Source organism: Lepidochelys olivacea (genome assembly GCF_965140295.1).
Source record: "Lepidochelys olivacea isolate rLepOli2 genome assembly, chromosome: 7".
Taxonomy (NCBI): Eukaryota; Metazoa; Chordata; order Testudines; family Cheloniidae; genus Lepidochelys; species Lepidochelys olivacea.
The window spans coordinates 30052434-30069430 of record NC_140417.1 but is presented as its reverse complement, the minus strand read 5'-3'; the positions used below and the strand labels follow the sequence as shown (position 1 = coordinate 30069430).

General features: G+C 59.1%; 1 protein-coding gene and 1 long non-coding RNA gene across 3 annotated transcripts; both read right to left on the bottom strand.

The window, feature by feature from the left end:
* Nucleotides 1-2460: 2460 nt before the first annotated feature.
* On the bottom strand, nucleotides 2461-8171 carry LOC311524203. 2 transcript variants are annotated; one of them, XR_014712504.1, is made up of 5 exons: nucleotides 8063-8171; nucleotides 7925-7980; nucleotides 6770-6881; nucleotides 3024-3061; nucleotides 2461-2842 (listed from the first exon to the last, which is right to left on the bottom strand). It is a non-coding gene; the product is annotated as an uncharacterized lncRNA (long non-coding RNA). The 2 variants fall into 2 exon arrangements; XR_014712505.1 differs by lacking the exons at nucleotides 6770-6881; nucleotides 7925-7980; nucleotides 8063-8171 and adding an exon at nucleotides 3604-4740.
* A 254-nt stretch (nucleotides 8172-8425) lies between these two features.
* On the bottom strand, nucleotides 8426-15371 carry LOC311524212 (uncharacterized protein; the record flags this gene model as incomplete). The annotated part of the gene is made up of 8 exons (XM_084635091.1): nucleotides 8426-8439; nucleotides 8544-9349; nucleotides 9700-9883; nucleotides 12485-12649; nucleotides 12804-12996; nucleotides 13268-13351; nucleotides 13736-13898; nucleotides 15322-15371. 8 exons carry the CDS (start codon nucleotides 15369-15371, stop codon nucleotides 8426-8428), a joined length of 1659 nt encoding a protein of 552 aa, XP_084491217.1.
* Nucleotides 15372-16997: the final 1626 nt, after the last annotated feature.

Genomic DNA, 16997 nt, shown 5'->3' with positions numbered 1-16997 from the left:
ATGCTGGGGGTTATAGTTTCCTCCTCCATGTTCATTCTGGGAGCTGAAGTCTTCCCCCAATGACCCAGGTGCATGCTGGGAGTGGTAGTTCCCATCCCGCCAGAGACAGAGACCCACACAGTGAGTGCTCTGTTTTATGCTGGAGAGCAGCTGGACCCATCCAAGCTTGCGAGTCCTTTTCAGTAACCCAGGGTTACTTCTCTCACCTTCTTCAGGCTCTGCAGCCAATACGGCCCTCAATCCCCAAAGATGCAGATTCCCTGCACACGCCATGCTGAGGCAGCCTCCAGCAACGCCAGCCCTAAACACTCACAAGAGTCTGGTCCGAAAACCCAGGAGAAGATATTAAAAATCATGAGGTCTGTTTTTAATGCACATATATGTGAAGGGGGGTATTGTTATCTGCCTTCTGATTTCTGAACCTTTATGGGGCACTTGGGGACAAGCTTTTTTCCACAATCAGGAGATCTGATTTTTAGTTACTTATTTTAATGAAAGTTAAGATTCTTCTTTAATGCCAAGAGTCTGGGCTCTGGGGCTTTAAGGGAAAAACCAAGTATCATGAAACTCACAATAAAATCAGCAACGTGGGGTCTCTTCCACATATAGAAACTCTGGAATGTTTGTTGGCCTTCCTTAAAGTAAGTAGGAAGGCGGCTTGGTAAACCAAACCTTACCCATTTTCCCTCCTCTCCCCCCAAAAAACCCCACACATCCTTTTTGTTGTTGAAATTTGCAGATTTCAGGTTTTTTCCTGAAATGTTTTGACAAAAATAGAAGTTTTTTGAAGCGGGGGAGAGAATGGGATTTTCGTTTAGTCACAAAGCCATTTTTTTTTGCTGAAAAAACATTGCTCTGGAAATCCTTCCACAGCTTCGGGGACTTTCATAGGAAAGTCTAAGTGGTACAGAGCAGCAGGAGAGCAAATTGTTTTAGCATGGCAAGTTCTAAGGTGCTGCCTGCAGCCCACATTGCTCAGCTCCTGATAGGCTTTAATTGCACCTTAGAGGAAAATTTATTCTGTTTCCATCCAGCGGTACTGAGACTTCTCCCACCAACACTGGTTTCACTCTGGTGTAACTGCACAGACATTGATGTGGTCACTCCTGGTTTACCGGGCTGCCAAGGGACAGGAAAACCAGGCTCAATGCCATTAGGTGGGTTAAAGGGCCAGATGCTTAGCAGGTATACATCCTCTAGCTCTTTTTACATCAGCCAAGGATCTGGCCCCAAACATTTTGCAAACCCAGCTGTCGTTTAGGTCGCCCTGTCCAGCTTTGGCCAGGGACAAGATGAGAGAGGGTGCTGGGGGTGCTTGGCAGGAGTAGCGTAATGGATCCTGGGAGGCAGGGGAGGATATGACTCTGAGGTACTTAGGCGGATACCCCCCAGAGCTCCCGCTTCTCCATTCTGCCTTGCTTCTGCAGGCGGTGGTGCCAAGTCTGAGCGCCCGCCCCATTTCCCACCCCAAGCTCTCGGGCCTATGGGGCTCCCAGAAGAGGCCTGCCAGGCCTGACTCCTGCTACCTGTGGGAGCGTTGTCATCAGCAATTGTCATATACATGCTGTGTGACACACACACTGAGGTGGGCAGGGGGAGTTCAGCCATCACAACCACACCATCTTGCTTAAAACCCCAGGATTTTTCAGGATCTGATTCATACATTTTTTTATCTCTTGAGGTTGGTAATACTGCCCCCTCTCCCTCCCCACCTGCACAGTGGCCCCTGATGGCTGCCACAGACCCTAATGCCAGGCCTGCCTGCTACTGACTGATCACTGACTGAGCTCTGACTCTTCCCCCCCACCTCGTCATAGTGGATCCCCACAGACACACTCACAGCTGGGACCCGCCCCCAAGAGTCCCGCACAGCCCCAGTCACTGCTTCATTCCCAGACACGAGGCAGGGCCACCCATACGTGGGCCAGGGGACTCTAAGACCAGGGCTGAGCCATTTTCTGTGCCCAGCGCATGGCCCTTCCTTCCTTCCTTCCACTCCCCTCCCCACGTGGGCACCTCCTGCTAGCCCTGCTGTCTCTTGTGCTAAGTAGGGGGTGGGTCATGGGATTCACCAGCGCCATGGGGCGGGGCTGGGTCTCCCCCTGACAGTGTCTCTCCCTCAGCAGCCAGGTTGCTGAGTTGCACTGGCACCGATGCTGCGCTGCCCCAGGTGCCAGATTCCCAACTCCCGCAGTACAGATGGGCACTGGCCTGATCCCTAGCAGTCAGTGGGTGACTCTGGATTGATGCCAGGGCCCTGTCTCTCTCCCTCCCCATTTGATCACTCCCAATTAATCAGCTTGTCTCATTCAGTGCCCTCAGTCCCCCAGTGCATTCTGTCTCCCCTGCTCCTCTGACCCAGCCCCTGACTGGGAAAGATTCCCCACCATCCCACAATGGGGCATTATAAACTCCCTGCCCACCTTGGGCCCCTTTGCCCCCCATGGCCTCTCCACTCAGTTCCTTTCTGGGAGACTTTATTGCCTGATGTGCCACCCTCATTCTCCGAGGGCTCTGGACAATCAGAGTCCTGCACTCTGTGGGGTAGGGAGCAGCCTCAGGATGGGGTCACACACTCCATGCTCGGGGGGGAGGGATCCCTCAGTCCATGTGTCGCTCCCACCCTGCTGACTGGCTTCACAGCACTGTTTCTGGGTCTTTCTGTGGCCCCCAAGGCCAAGCACAGTGAATCTCCAATCCCAGATCGCCCCCGTCTCACTGGGACCCGCAGGTGCTGGATCCCTCCCTCAGTCATAGAAGTCGTCTTGGTCGTCCAGGCTCCGGTCCTTCCTCAGGTACGTTTCCAGGCCTGCTCCCAGCTCCTCCGAGTCACCCCAGAACCCTGTGCAGGTAAAGTGGGGTAAGCAGGTGTGGCTGGGTTCTATTCCCAGCTCTGGAGGGCAGTCAGATCTAGTGGCCTTAAGCGCGGCCGGGGGGGGGGGGGCGGCGACTGGGAGCCAGGACTCCTGGGTTCTAATCCCAGCTCTGTATTAGCCTGTGTCTGTCCGTGGACACCTCCTCACCTGTGACACTGCGAGCTGCAGGCCCCCGTGGCGGTGTCCTGGGGGAGGAAGCACAAACACAGACGGGTCAGGGAACTCCCAGCTGGGGGCACCTCTACCTGCCCCAAGGGGACCATCCAGTACCCATTGCCCACTGGCCCAGGGAGGGGCCTGTGCTATACCAAGTACCACGGGAATGAGGCCAACCTTCCCCATCCTTTGGAGGCTGCCTGCTCCCCACCCCCTCCACAGCAAAGTCCTCCCCATGACAGGTCCTCATGCCCTGGCCCTTTAAATTAGACAAATGCCCTGATCGCATGGTCCCCCCTTTCACCCAGTTCATTAATCAATTGCTTCCCCTTCTGTCACTGACTGTGGGGGAGTCCAGGCCCTGCACTCCTCTTCCAGGGATTCACTGAGACTCTCAGCCAGCCAGTAAAACAGAAGGTTTATTGGACAACAGGAACACAGTCCAAAACAGAGCTTGTGGGGACCTCCAGGACCCCTCAGTCAAGTCCTTCTGGGGGAGTAGGGAGCTTAGACCCCAGCCCTGGGGTTCCCTATGTTCCTCCACCCAGCCCCAAACTGAAACTAAACCCACCCAGCAGGCTCTCTCCTGCAGCCTGTCTTCACATTCCTGGGCAGAGGTTTTACCTCCTCCTCCCCATCCTGGCTCAGGTTACAGGCTCTCAGGTCTCCCATCCCCAGGGCACATTCCCAGGTCAACACTCCCCCCTCCCTGCTGCGTCACATCGTCACCCCTTCCCAAGCAGACAGCAAATTCACATGGGGTTAATTAGTGCCCCTGTGGGGAGTCTGCCATCCAGGGACTGGGTGGAGACCTGGCAAACTTATCTCATACATAGGAGGATCCAGACAGAAGCCACTGCCCCCTAGACAGGAAAGGCCCCAGATCCCAATCCCTGCCCCTGAGCCAACCAGTCTCCCCCACTGTGATGGAGTGCACCCCTGTATTCAGACCCTGCACACTATTGCACTAATATTTGTACATGGATTGCCTTGTGAGGTATCATTTGAAAATTCATAGCTTGCTGATCAGTAAGTAATATCAGAGTAAAATGCATGTAGTAACATGATGTGTACAGTTATGAACATAAGCTGAAATCATGACTGAAGTGTGTTTCCGAGATAAGTCTGGGGAGTGGCTAAAACAATTTCTCAAAGACAGAGGCTATGGGTACACTACAGCTTGTGTCGGCATAACGTATGTCACTCAGGGGGTTGCTCAGCTTCTCATGCATACATAGCTACCGCCGCTCAGGAGAGCGCTCTCCCGTCGGCTTAGAGCAGCTACATTGGAGAGCTTACAGCCATCGGTGCAGCTGCGCTGTTGTAAACTCTCTAGTGTAGCCAGGTCCAAAGTGTAAGCCGATGCATCAGCCAGGCGTTAGCAAAGCTGATGGGTTACAAGAAAGGGAGAGAGAGGCAAAGAGATCTGCATCTTAAGGAACAGCCTGAGGTCTCCTTCCTCCACCAGACTCCCTGTCTCTTGGTTCTCAGCTTGAAATGCTTTTCAAAGCAGGACTGAAACTATAAAAAGGAGGGGCAACCCCCCCAAGACTACCCTCCCTGCCTATCTCATTCTCCGCCCCTGAGAAGACAAAGGAAACAGCTGTTGGACACTGGGGGAGACGTTGGTGAGAAACTTTGCTTTATACAGTTGGTTAAGTTCGGCACTAGAAAGCGTTTTCTCTTTATTTTTCTTGTAACCATTTCTGACTCTTATGCCTCGTTGCTCACACTCACTTAAAATCTCTTTGCAGTTAATAAACGTGATTTATTGTTTTATCTAATCCAGTGTGTTTAAGCTGAAGTGTCTGGGTAACTCCATACAGGATGGCACGTAGTGTGTATATTACTCCCTTAAAGCAATAACGGATTGAATATATTTGGACTGTCCAGGAGAGGGCTGGGCAGTACAGGACATACATTTTGGGAGGGAAATCTGGGACTGGGAGTGTGTTGTTATCACCCGGCAGAGGAACTGAAGCTGGTAAAAGCCAGAGTGCAACCCAAGCATGGCTGGCAGGCTGCAGTTACCCACAGATAGTCAGGGTGTGATCGACATGCTGGAAGGCGGTTTGTGAGCAGCCCAGATGGGAGCTGCTGCAGCGAAGTATTGTAAGAGACCCAAGGTTGCATGGCAACCCTTCACTGGTCTGGATTGCTCCCCAGTATGTTGCACCCACCCTGGGACCAGATCAGAGCAGGTGCCCTCTAAAAGGGAAAGGCCCCATGTGCCATCACCAACCATGGAACTGGATTCCCTGGAAAGACTCCAGCTCATCCTCCTGCGAGGGGGGAAGAGCTGGACCAGACTTTGCCTACAGAACCTGCCCTGTCTTTCACCCCTTGCACCTTGGCCACTGGGTGGTGCTGGTGGGCGGTGCCTCCTTGACCACCTTGACTTTCCTTGACCCTTCCTCCAAGCGGGGGCTTCTCTGGCGGCCTTTCCTCCACTCATGGCTCTCTGACATTCTCCTCTTCGCCCTGCAAAGGGCAGAGCACTGCGGGGGCTCAGCACCCAGCTCCCGCCCAGATTCTGCCCCACTCAGCGGTTGCGTAGCTGGGAAGGGAGCGGGGGGAGCAGCCGCTCCCCCTCTGCGCACAAGTGGCACCTTTCTAATTGATAGGCACCTTGTTTAATTTGTACTCACCCGGCGGCGCTCCGGGTCCTTGGCGGCAGGGGCCGTCACGCGCACCGGCTCCTCGGTGGCATTTCGCCGCGGGGGCTTTCAGTGCTGCCCAGGACCCTGAGCGCCGCCTGGTGAGTACAAGTGGGTGGCACCTTTTTTGATGTCTGCTGCCCCTTTTTGCTCCACCTCACTATGCCACTGCCACTCAGGTGCTAATCCCACCCCCGTCACCGCGGTATCAGGGCTGCTCCCACCCATGTGATGCATTCCCTCTCCTCCCCTCCCTGGGCAGTTACCTGGATTGGTCTGATGGAGTGTGGTGTAAATGCCATGTGATCTGCGTTTATATCAGAGCAGGCTGACAATGCTTAGTTCCTTGGGGGGCAACTTGTTCCACAGTCCCCCATTATTTATCCACTCAGTGCCAAGGGCAGAACCCTGGAGTCCACCTGCTTTAACCCACCGGACCCCACTCCCATAATAGAGCTGGGGATAGAACCCAGGAGCCCTGGCTCCCAGCCCCCCTGCTCTAACCCCTCTTCTTGTACTGTACTAGGAATCATGTTTAGCTGAGCTGGGGGCAGGGTTGGCCTGGTTTTGCTCACCCTGCAGAGACTTTTCTGTCCAGCCCCTCCCCTGTGGTGGATGCCTGCTGCAAAGCCACACTGAGGGGCCTCCCCATGGACTGTAGGCCATACAGGGCCTCTGACACATGGGGGAGCATGGGCCAGACTGCACACCCAGTTTGCAGCCACAAGGCATCTCCCCTGGCAGAGAAATCTGTATCGCTGTCATTCAGCCTTGGGCAAGTAGAGGGCACTCTGGGATCAGGGTGTTTTCATTAGCCTGGGCTGGGAAAGGGAAGGAAATTCTCTGCCTCTGCTCCAGCCTCTTTATACCTGGGTATGGCCTGTCATACTGACTGCAAGGGGAGAGTGCTCCCTACTGAATTCCCACCCCACTCCTTGCAGCACAGAGCCCCCTAGGGTTCAGCACTGACTGCAAGGGGAGAGCACCCCTATGAAGCACCTCTCCTGCTCCCTGCAGCACAGCGCCCCCCTAGTGCCACACTCGGACATGGGGAACACAGGATTCATGGTCAATTCCCACCTTGGTTCTGTTGCGTTTCCTTGGGGAGCCAAAGCAGCTTCTATGGCCTCATCCCCTTCACTCTCTGCATCCTCCTCTTCCTCCTCCTCCCAGGTTGAATCCTGTCCTGGATCTGTAGTAGGAGATGCAGAAGCTGAAATGCTCGGGCGGGGTGGCAGGGGCTGGGCAGGGGGGAGCATTGGGACAAAGGACAGGTCGGGGGGGAAATATAAGGCTGAGGGACCTTAGATCTGATCAGGGGGAAATACCAGGCAAGCTGGGCCCAGGGTAGGTTTGCCAGGCATCCAATTTTCAACCGCAACTCCCGGTTGAAAAGGGATCCTGGCAGCTCTGATCAGCACTGCTGACTGGGCCGTTAAAAGTCCAGTCGGTGGTGCAGCAGGGAACTAAGGCAGGCTCCCTGCCTGCCCTGGTTCCGCGTGGCTCCTGGAAGCAGCCCACATTTCCCTCCAGCTCCTAGGCGGAGGCGCGGCCACAGGGGCTCTGCCTGCTGCCCCTGCCCCGAGCGCCAGCTCTGCAGCTCCCATTGGCCAGGAACCGTGGCCAATCGGAGCTGTGTGTGTGTGTGGGCGTGCCTACGGACAGAGGCAGCACTCAGAGTCTCCTGGCCACGTCTCTGCCTAGGAGCTGGAGCAAAATGCCAGCTGCTTCCAGGAGCCACCTGAGGTAAGTGCTTCCTGGAGCCTGCACCCTGCATCCTCTGCACACCAATCCTCTGCCCCAGCCCTGAGTCCCCTCTAGTACCCAAACTTCCTCCTGCACCCAACCCCCCTGCCCCAGCCCTGAGCCCCCTCCTGCACCCCAACCCCCTGCCCAGCCCAGTGAAAATGAGCAAGTGAGCAAGGGTGGGGGAGAGCAAGCGACGGAGGGAGAGGGGAATGGAGTGAGCAGGGGCAGGGCCTCAGAGAAGGGGTGGGGCAGGGGCGGGGAAAGGGTGTTTGGTTTTCTGCAATCGGAAAGTGGGCAACCCTAGTCCAGGGGTCGGACCAAGGGGGAATACCAGGCTGGCTGGGCCCAGGGGTCGGACTGAGGGGATACCAGGTTGCATAAGCCATTCGGTCTGACTGATGGTGGTTGGGCTGGAATTCAGGGCTGGATGGGTCATGGGTCTAACTGAGGGATGTCGAGTGCGGGGATACCAGCCTCCACACTCACCCTGTGGGGACTCTGGGGTGTGGCTGTTCCAGGCGGGGGTCTCTCTGCCACGGCCCCTAAAATGAGATGGGGAGATAGGTTAAAGGGGAGGATTCACCAGGACTCGTGGCCCAGGGGGAGGGTAAGAAGAGGACTCACCTGCCCTGCTCAACACTGCCTGGGCCCCCCTGGGCACCAGCTCCCAGAGCACCTAGCACCAAGTCGCTGTCTGCATCTTCCTCCTCCTCCTCCTGCTCACGGCCTTCTGTGCCCCCCACCACCAGGCCCTCGCTGCCCTTCTCCTCCTCTCCTCCCTCCTGACCCCCTTGCTGCCCCTCTAGGCCTTCCTCCTCCTCGCTGCTCTCCTCTTCCTTGCCCTGCTTCTGGCCCCCCCACCCCACCAGGCCCTCCTCCTTGGCCCCATCCTGGCCCCCCAGCCCTTTCGGCGGGCCTTCCTCCTCCTCACCCTGCTTCTGGGCCCCCCACCCCACCAGGCTCTCCTCCTCCTCCTCGCTGCCCTCCTCACTCTCCTCCTCCTTGGCCCCATCCTGGCCCCCCAGCCCTTTCAGCGGGCCTTCCTCCTCCTTGCTGCCCTCCTCTTCCTCCTCACCCTGCTCCTGGCCCCCCCACCTAACCAGACCTTCCTCCTCCTCCTCACTCTCCTCCTCCTCGGCCTCCTCCTGACCCCCCAACTCCTTCGGCAGGTCTTCCTCCTCCTTGCTGCCCTCCTCCTCCTCGCTCCCCTGCCCGCCTGCTAGGCCTTCCTCACCCTCCACCTCCTCATCCTCACCACCCTCTTGGCCCTTCTGCCCCCACACCAGGCCTTCCTCCTCCTCACTGTCCTCCTCCTTGCTCCTCTGACCCCCTGCCAGACCACACTCTTCCTGGCCCCTCCGCTCCACCAGGTCTTCTTTGTCCTCTCCCCCATTTGCTGATGCCTGGACATGATCCAAAGAGGAGCCTTCCTTGCTCCCTCTCCCCTCTGCCTCCCCCTCCTCCCCTGCCCCTCCAGAGCCTTCCTCCCTATTGCCCTCCTCATCCTTCTCCCCTGCTTCCTGGTCCCCCTGCCTCCCCACCAGGCCCTCATTCCCCTCTTCATCCTCCTCCCTCTCTTGGCCCCCCAATCCTCCTGCCAGACCTTCCTCTTCCTCCTCCTCCTTCTGTGTCTGCCCCATGGCTGAGTGTCCCTCCTTTCCCTCCAGCTGCCCTACCCCCTGGATGGGAACCTGCCCTCTCTCTCCCTTCAGCTGTGCCCCTTCTCTGTGATCCCTGTTCCCCACAGTCTGTCTCAATCTGACATTCAGCCTCCGCCTTGGCTTCCCCTGAGACTCTTCTGGTCTGTCATCCCTTGCCTGCTCCCCACATGGCTCCTGGCACCAGCTCCCACCCTGATCCAGGACTGTGGTGTCTCCTCCTGTCTTCTCCTTGCACCACAGTCTTGGGACCCTAGGGATGAGAAAGAGAGACAGGATGAGACCACTAGGCCCAAGTGCTGTGGCCCACCCCAGAGGCACCTGCATCTTAGCATAGAGTGAGGGATCCCTGTACAAACAGCCCCAGTGCCCGACCTCAGAGATCTCTGCAATTTCAGGGCCAGGCAAGGGATCCCAGTATAAACAGCCCCAGTGCCCCACCCCAGAGCCAGCTGCATCTCAGTGCAGGGTGAGGCGTCCCTGTATAAACAGCCCCCACACCTCACCCCAAAGGTGGCTGCATATTGGGATGGGTGGTGATGCACCATCCCCTGGGGTTCTCTTCAGTGGCTGGGGACCTTTGGGGGGATTCCAGGGAGGTACCTGTTCCAGGGCTCCTCACAGGCTGTCTCCGTGCTGTCCTGCTCCCAGGCTCCTCTCCACAGCAGCCTCCTGGAGGCCCTGTTAGCTGCCCGGTGTCGGTGCCTCACCTCAGAGCTGGCAGCATCCTCAGGGTGTGTCCCAGCTCCTGCACGTGCCCTGGTCTGCGTGGGCTGGGGACGAGTCCCTGGAAGGGAGGGGAGCGGAGCTGGGACAGGCTACAGCTGCCAGGCTGGGCATGGCCAAGGCTGCCCAGCGAAGTGCCCGATCCCTTCCCAGATCCGTGCCACAGGATTGCAGCAGAGCCAGCAACTGTGCCAGGCCCTGGAGGGAGGCAGAGGCCCCAAGCAGCTCACTTGCAGCACAGAGCCTCCTCCCTGCACCCGCAGACCCCCTCCAGCGCCCCCCCCGGGCCTTGCCACCCCCACAGAGCCCCCTAACTCACCCTGTCACCGATCTGCAAGACTTCATTGCCCTGGCCTTTACCCAGTCTCCTGGGAGGACCCCTATTTCTCTGCCAAGCCCCAAGCTTAGCCTTTCCCAGGGCGAGTGCCACAACTCGCCGACTCCTTCGGACTCCAGGCCCCTGTTTGTCACTGTGCACACTGAGCTCAGACCCTGTAAATGCTTCCACCTCCCTCCTGCCTTGCCATCAGAAGCGGGTCCCCCTGCGGGCAGACTGCTGTCTCACTCTCTCACCAGGTCCCAGAGCCTTGGGTTGTGTAGTCAAATGGCGGGGGCCCTTACTGGGGTCCAGGGATGGTTCCAAAAGGCCTTATTGCTTATGTGTGAACTGAGCTCTGAGGCTTTTCGCAGGAGAAGGGTTTGGGGTGTGCAGCAGACCCAGGGGGGTGTATTTGGGGTTGCCACGCTGATGGGAGATATTGCCACAAAGGGGGTAATAGGGCAGGTGTCACTGCGCTGTGTCAGACCTGGGGGGGCCAGACCAGTTCTGTGGAATCTGCTCACATGAGCTCAGGCTGTGGTTAGATCGTCGTGTGTCCAGACACCAAATGTGAAAAATCGGGACGGCGGTGGGGGGTAATAGGAGCCTATATAAGACAAAGACCCAAAAATCTGGATTGTCCCTATAAAATCAGGAAATCTGGTCACCCTATTAGATCGGGAGCTGCGTAGCATGGGCCGATCAGCAGATGAGATCACAGAGAGTCGGTCTGGCTCAGAGAAAAAACAAAGGTAGGGACTGGCCCAAGTTGGGGCTGCACAAGGGGGTCCCCCATAAGGGGGGATTAGGGCAAACCCGAACTGGGGGGTTTGGCACCTGTCGAGGGATCCTAAAGTCCTGAGGTGCAAGGCTGTAGCTGAACGGGGCATGAGTGGGCAGGCATGCTGCTCGCAGGGCAGGTCTATGGGGTGTAACTGGATGGGGCCTGCACCACCAGAGGGAAGATCAGTTCCCCCAGCCTTTGGGGACATGGATAGACCTGAAGGTCAGCAGGAGAAGGCCTCTGGGCTAACCCATTTAGGGGGTGATGTGCCCGTGGCTAGGCTCATCCCTCAGGTCCAGCGGGCTTGCCCTTGGGACAGCTGGTGCCTCAGCCCCATAGAGATGGATGAGAGGAGCGCCCAGGGGCTGTGGGACATGGTGCCGAGGTAACTCTCCCCTGCTCCGATGGAGCAGCCTGGATCACTGTGGACCCAACAAGTATCTAATCCCAAAAGGGGCTGGCCCCTGGTTAAGGTGCCCACAGTCAAGACACATTGAAATGGGGCACCAAGGAGGTGCTCTGAGTGGGGTGTATAAACCATGCTCTGCCACCGCTGTTAAGGGCAGAGTAGCTCCCCCCAGCTGTGTCTAAGTGGCTGACCAGCGAGGCTTGGGACAAGAGGCTGCTGCCCAGGCTAGGGGGAGAGGGGTTTGCCAGCGAGGCTCAAGGCTTCCCAATGTCAAACTGGAGGGGCAGCAGGAGCTGGGGTGAGGCTGCTGTGGAAGACCTACCAGGCCGAAGAGGGCTCCCCTTCTCTTCCACAAGCCAGGAGAAGGCTGGCCCCTGGCAGAAGGATTTGCGGGCAGCGGGAGATAGAAGGCTGAGCCACCTCTGAAAGGCCAGGGGCCTGGGGGCAGGTCAGAGGGCTGAGCTTCCGCCCCTGCACAGGATCCCAGCAAATCTGGCTGCTTTGGCCCCCTGCCTTTCCCAGACTGAGCTGATGCTGGCATGCTGGCGACTAACCCATGCCCCAGGCTGCACTGCAGATCCTCCCTGGGGCCATGCTGCCTGGAGGGGGGAAGCCCCCACTGGAGTCTCCATTCAGGTGGACTCGCTGCAGAGCGTCTGGAGAAGGGGCCTTTGAGCTCTAGAGAGCTGCGGAGCTGGGCCTTGTGAAATGCCACACCTAGGGCTTGGCAAAGAGGTAGGGCTCCTCCCCGGAGACTGGATGAAGGCTGGGGGATTGAACCCCTGTAGATTGGACCCCACCCCTGCACCACAGAGCCCCCCATGCTCCAGAGACACATTGGCCCCGCAGCTACCCCACTCCCCATCCTCAGCCCCTAGAGCCCCCTTCTTCCCACACCCCCACTCCCCTCTAGTGCTGCATGGACATGGCTGGGTGATAGCACCTGGTGGCCCATACTTAGGGATATGCTGCACCCTCCATGTGCCCATCCCCCCTCTGCTCCCCTCTGGACTCCCCACTTCTCAGGACAGGCCCCTGGGCCTCCCCACCAGGAACAGCTCTCCTTCTGGTGCAGGTGCCAGGGGGGCACCTGGAGCACTGCCACCCAGGAGAGCCCCATCCCTCACCCACACAGGCTCCCCATGCGCACCCTTTGATTCAGCTGTGCTGGGAAAGCCGAGCCGATGTGGGTGGAGAAGCGGGGATGACTCCTGATGGGGCACAGCAGCCAGCATCCTGTAGTAGCCATGGTCCTTGGTGATGGGCCCTCTGTGGAGCCAGGGTGTGCCATGGGGGCCCACTGTGGGCCTGGCTGCTAGGGGCAGAGAAGAAAGAGGCATCAGCAGGGATAGGACCCAGGAGTCCGGGCTCCCAGGACAAGCAGTATAGAGCAGGGACAGGAGGACCCAGGAGTCCGGGCGGGCTTCCAGGCTGAGCGGCACAGAACAGGGCCAGGGCTATCTCCTTACCCTCCAGGGGCCCAGCCCCACCTGCCCCTGTGGATGCAAGGAAGGCAGCAGGCTCTGGGAACTGTGTGGGGGAGACGGGATGAGGCCATGAGGTCCGATACTGCAGATGATCCATCCACTGTGGGGCGTCAGGGAGGTGTCTCCCAGAGCATGAGCGCAGAGCCGGGTCCAAAATCCAGGCGGAGACCCAGTCCTGGGGAGAGGGGGAAGAGAAATCAACTGAGTACCTGGTGATTCCAGAGCCCACCATGCTTCAAGGCAGAGCTCACGCTAAGCAGGGTTAGGCCAGGCCAGTGCTTTAGGGGGCAAGGGGAAGAACCCAAGAACTGTGGGGAGGAGGCAGGGGCTGCAGGGAAGGGCAGGGGCACTTTCCCCCTCACAGTCAGTGCTGGCCCCAATGCCCCAACACCCTGGTGCCAACTCCCTCTTGCCCAGGAGGGTTAGTGTGACTCGGCTGTGCCTACCTGGTGCTGAGGGACCTGGCCAGGGCTCCCTGCCTCCATCCTCGGGTGAAGAAGCAGCCGCTGCAGAAATGCGTCATAGTCCACCTGAGATGAGCAAGACAGGGATGTGACCCTTTGCCCTTGGTCCCACCACAGGCCCCATCTGGATCCCCCGGGGCTGAATTCCTTCCCCTGCATCTCAGCATCCTCTCCTGCCCCACGGAGTTACTGACTTCCACCTACTCTCTGCACTGGTGGTGCTAAATCATCCTCTTTCCGGGAGGATAGAACCCAGGAGTTCATCCCCCCCAAACACACACTAACCACTAGACCCCACTCCCCTCTGAGAACATGGGCTTGAAGCTGGGAGTCCTGACTCTGTCTATTTCTCCTGGGGCGCTGTCCCCTGTCCGAGTCTGACTCTCCCCGCATGGGGCTCTCTGCAGTCAGCCCGCTCAGCAAGATGTCTGGGTGCTGAGCCCGTCTCACCTTCCTCCTCCTGACGGCGTCTGTCCTGGCCCAGAGCAGCCCCAGCTGGGTCTCCAGGTGCCCAAAGTCCCGCAGCAGCTGGCGGTTCCGGTCCCGCGCCTGGCGCTCCCGCACACACAGCTCCTGCCATACCCGGCACAGCTCAGCTGCCTGTGCCCCAGGGCTGTGGGGTGAGGCAGGGATGGGTCAGCTCCCACCTGGGCTGTTCCCTGATACACAGCACCCACGGGGAGCCCCTAGGGCCGGCTTGCCGCACCCTGGGAGCCGGGGGCTCTGCCCCAGCAGGGGTCACCACTGCACTTACCTTGACAGCTCCTCCCCATCCTGCCAGTAGTACCCCCTAATCAACGCCACCCCTCACCCGCACAGGAACACCCCCAGTTCCTGCTGCTGAGTGTGTGGGATGGGAGGGTGGATGGACAGATAGACGAGGCAAGGGTGAACATGCAGGCTGGGTGGTTGGTGGGTGTGCGTGGAGAATGGAGGAAGCCGTAGGTTCATTCACAAATGTTAAGGCCAGAAGGGTCCTTTAGAGCCTCTAGGCTGGCCTCCTCAATGGCCTAGGCCAGGGAGTGTCCCCCTGACACCCCTGCACTGCCCCCAGGCACTCATCTCACTCAAGACTGTGCTGGTCCCAGGGGCATGAGGGTGGCAGGAGGCAGCGGTGCTGGTCTCTGCTGGGGGGGGAGAGGGCGGCAGTTGCAGCAGAGGGGAAGAGCTGTGCTGGTCCCTATGGGGGTGGGCGGTTGTGCTGTGGGGAAGGGGGGCTGTTCTGGTCCCTGTGGAGGGACGGTGAAGGGGGGCTGTGCTGGTCTCTGTGGTGGGGGTGGGGTTGTTCCAGTTGCAGTGGCGGTGGGAGTGGTGGCTGTGCAGGTCTCGGTGGAGGTGTGGGGGGAGCTGTGCTGGTTCCTATGGGAATGGGCGGGGGGGGGAGGGCCTGTGCTGTGGCAAGTGAAGCTGTGCCGGTCCCTATGGGGTGGGGGGGGGCCGTGCTGTGGCAAGTGAAGCTGTGCCGGTCCCTATGGGGTGGGGGGGGCCGTGCTGTGGCAGGTGGGGCTGTGCCGGTCCCTATGGGGGAGGGGGCCGTGCTGTGGCAATTGGGGCTGTGCTGGTCCCTATGGGGGAGGGGGCCGTGCTGTGGCAATTGGGGCTGTGCTGGTCCCTATGGGGGAGGGGGCCGTGCTGTGGCAATTGGGGCTGTGCTGGTCCCTATGGGGTGGGGGGGGCCGTGCTGTGGCAGGTGGGGCTGTGCTGGTCCCTATGGGGTGGGGGGGCCGTGCTGTGGCAGGTGGGGCTGTGCTGGTCCCTATGGGGTGGGGGGGGGCGTGCTGTGGCAGATGAAGCTGTGCTGGTCCCTATGGGGTGGGGGGGGGCGTGCTGTGGCAGATGAAGCTGTGCTGGTCCCTATGGGGTGGGGGGGCCGCGCTGTGGCAGATGGAGCTGTGCTGGTCCCTATGGGGGTGGGGGGGCCGTGCTGTGGCAAGTGGGGCTGTGCTGGTTCCTGAGGGGGGGAAGGTGCTAGTTCCTATCGGGGGGGGGGGAGCTGTGCCAGTCCCTGTGGGGAGAATTGGGGGCAGTGCAAGTACCTCCGATGCCTCCTGTGGCTCTGTCCCGGGCCAGGCAGGGGGGAGCTCATCCCGGACGTGCTCCCTGTAATCAGCTTCGGGGGGGGGCACAAGGCTCCGCTGGGAGGAGTTGTTGTGTCGTCTGACCCACAGCCCAGTGTCTAACTGAGCCAATCAAGGGCGGCCCCCGGGGATTAGTGAGAAAATCCCATTGCCAAGTCGTTTGCCCCCGCCCCTGCAGAGTCTCAGCCCCAGCTGTGGGGGGGAGGGCAGGGGGCCAAGGGGTGCTGGGCGGGCCCAGTGCATGGTCCGTTTCCTTGCTCTCCACCCTCCCCCGCCCACCTTGCATCCTTCAGGTGTCCCTGCTACCCCCAACACCTCTGCATGGCAAGGTTAATCTCTGCAGCTGTAATTAGCTGGGACTGCCTGTCAGTATAGGGCCCAGGGGAGCTGCAGGGCCTAGAATAGCTGCAGCCTCGACCAGCCCAGTCAGGACTCCCACGCTGAGCAGGGCTGGGCTGGGACACCACAGGCATGGGACACAGTCAGGGCTGGCCCCAATGCCATAGTGTGGTGCTAGGGGGTGCTGTGCTGCAGGGAGTGGGATGGGGCTCAGTAGCGGGCCTATCTCCCCTCCCAGTCAGTGCTGGTCCTAATGCCCCAATGCAGCTCTGAAATCTTCTCCGCCTTATGGCTTAAATTCAATTCACTGTCCTTCCCCACTCCCTGTCACAAACACACGTTCAGCTGTTAAACAGTCCCCTGCGCTCCACTCCAGAGGTGGCTGCATCTCAGGGCTGGGTGAGGGATCCTTGTATAGGGATCCCTGTGCCCGGGGTGGCTGCATCTCAGTGTGTGAGCTACGCACAGTAGTAGCATTTATATTTGTGATATCCTATTGCCACCGGGAGCCATTTATTGGGCTGAAATCGTGGGAAATCTGGGCCGAGCAAATCTTTTTGCAGAAATCAGCCGCCTGAGGGCTGGGCTATGGAGCTTAACTGTGTCCCATATTCTCTGGGGGTGGTTCTGTGGCTTTGCCTGCTTCTCTGCACTGGAGGGATGAGCCTGAAGCTTGGGAGAGTAAGAAATCTGTGATGATCATAATTGCCAGCCCCGTGTCTCCATGGCTCAGGCCCATGACTAGGCACTTGCTTAAGTCCCCCAGTGCTGGGGGATAGAAGATTACTTTTTAATCTGCATGAGTGTAGAGATTTTAGCATTATGTATCTCAGCCAGAACTGGTTCAGTTAGACTCTGGACACAGAGGGGCTGGTGTGCTGGCAATGTTATCAGTCCAATACTATCCTCCACCCTGCCACCCCTCCGCCCTGGTATCCCCTCCTCCCTGCTGCCCATCTGCCCTGGTATCCCCTGCTGCCCGTCCGTCCTGGTATCCCCTCCTCCCTGCTGCCCATCTGCCCTGGTATCCCCTGCTGCCCATCCGTCCTGGTATCCCCTCCTCCCTGCTGCCCATCTGCCCTGGTATCCCCTCTCCTCTGCCACTCATCCGCCCCCATCAGCTCCCAGTGGTGCAGAAGCAAGGGCAGAGAGGTGTGTTCCTCGAGGGGCTGTGAGTGGACCCCAGTGAGGAGTAGATCAAGCCAGCCCTCAGCCTGTCCACCCTGGTATCCCCTCCCCTCTGCCACTCATCCGCCCTAGTATCTCCTCCCCCTTCCTGCCAGTCGGCCCTGGTA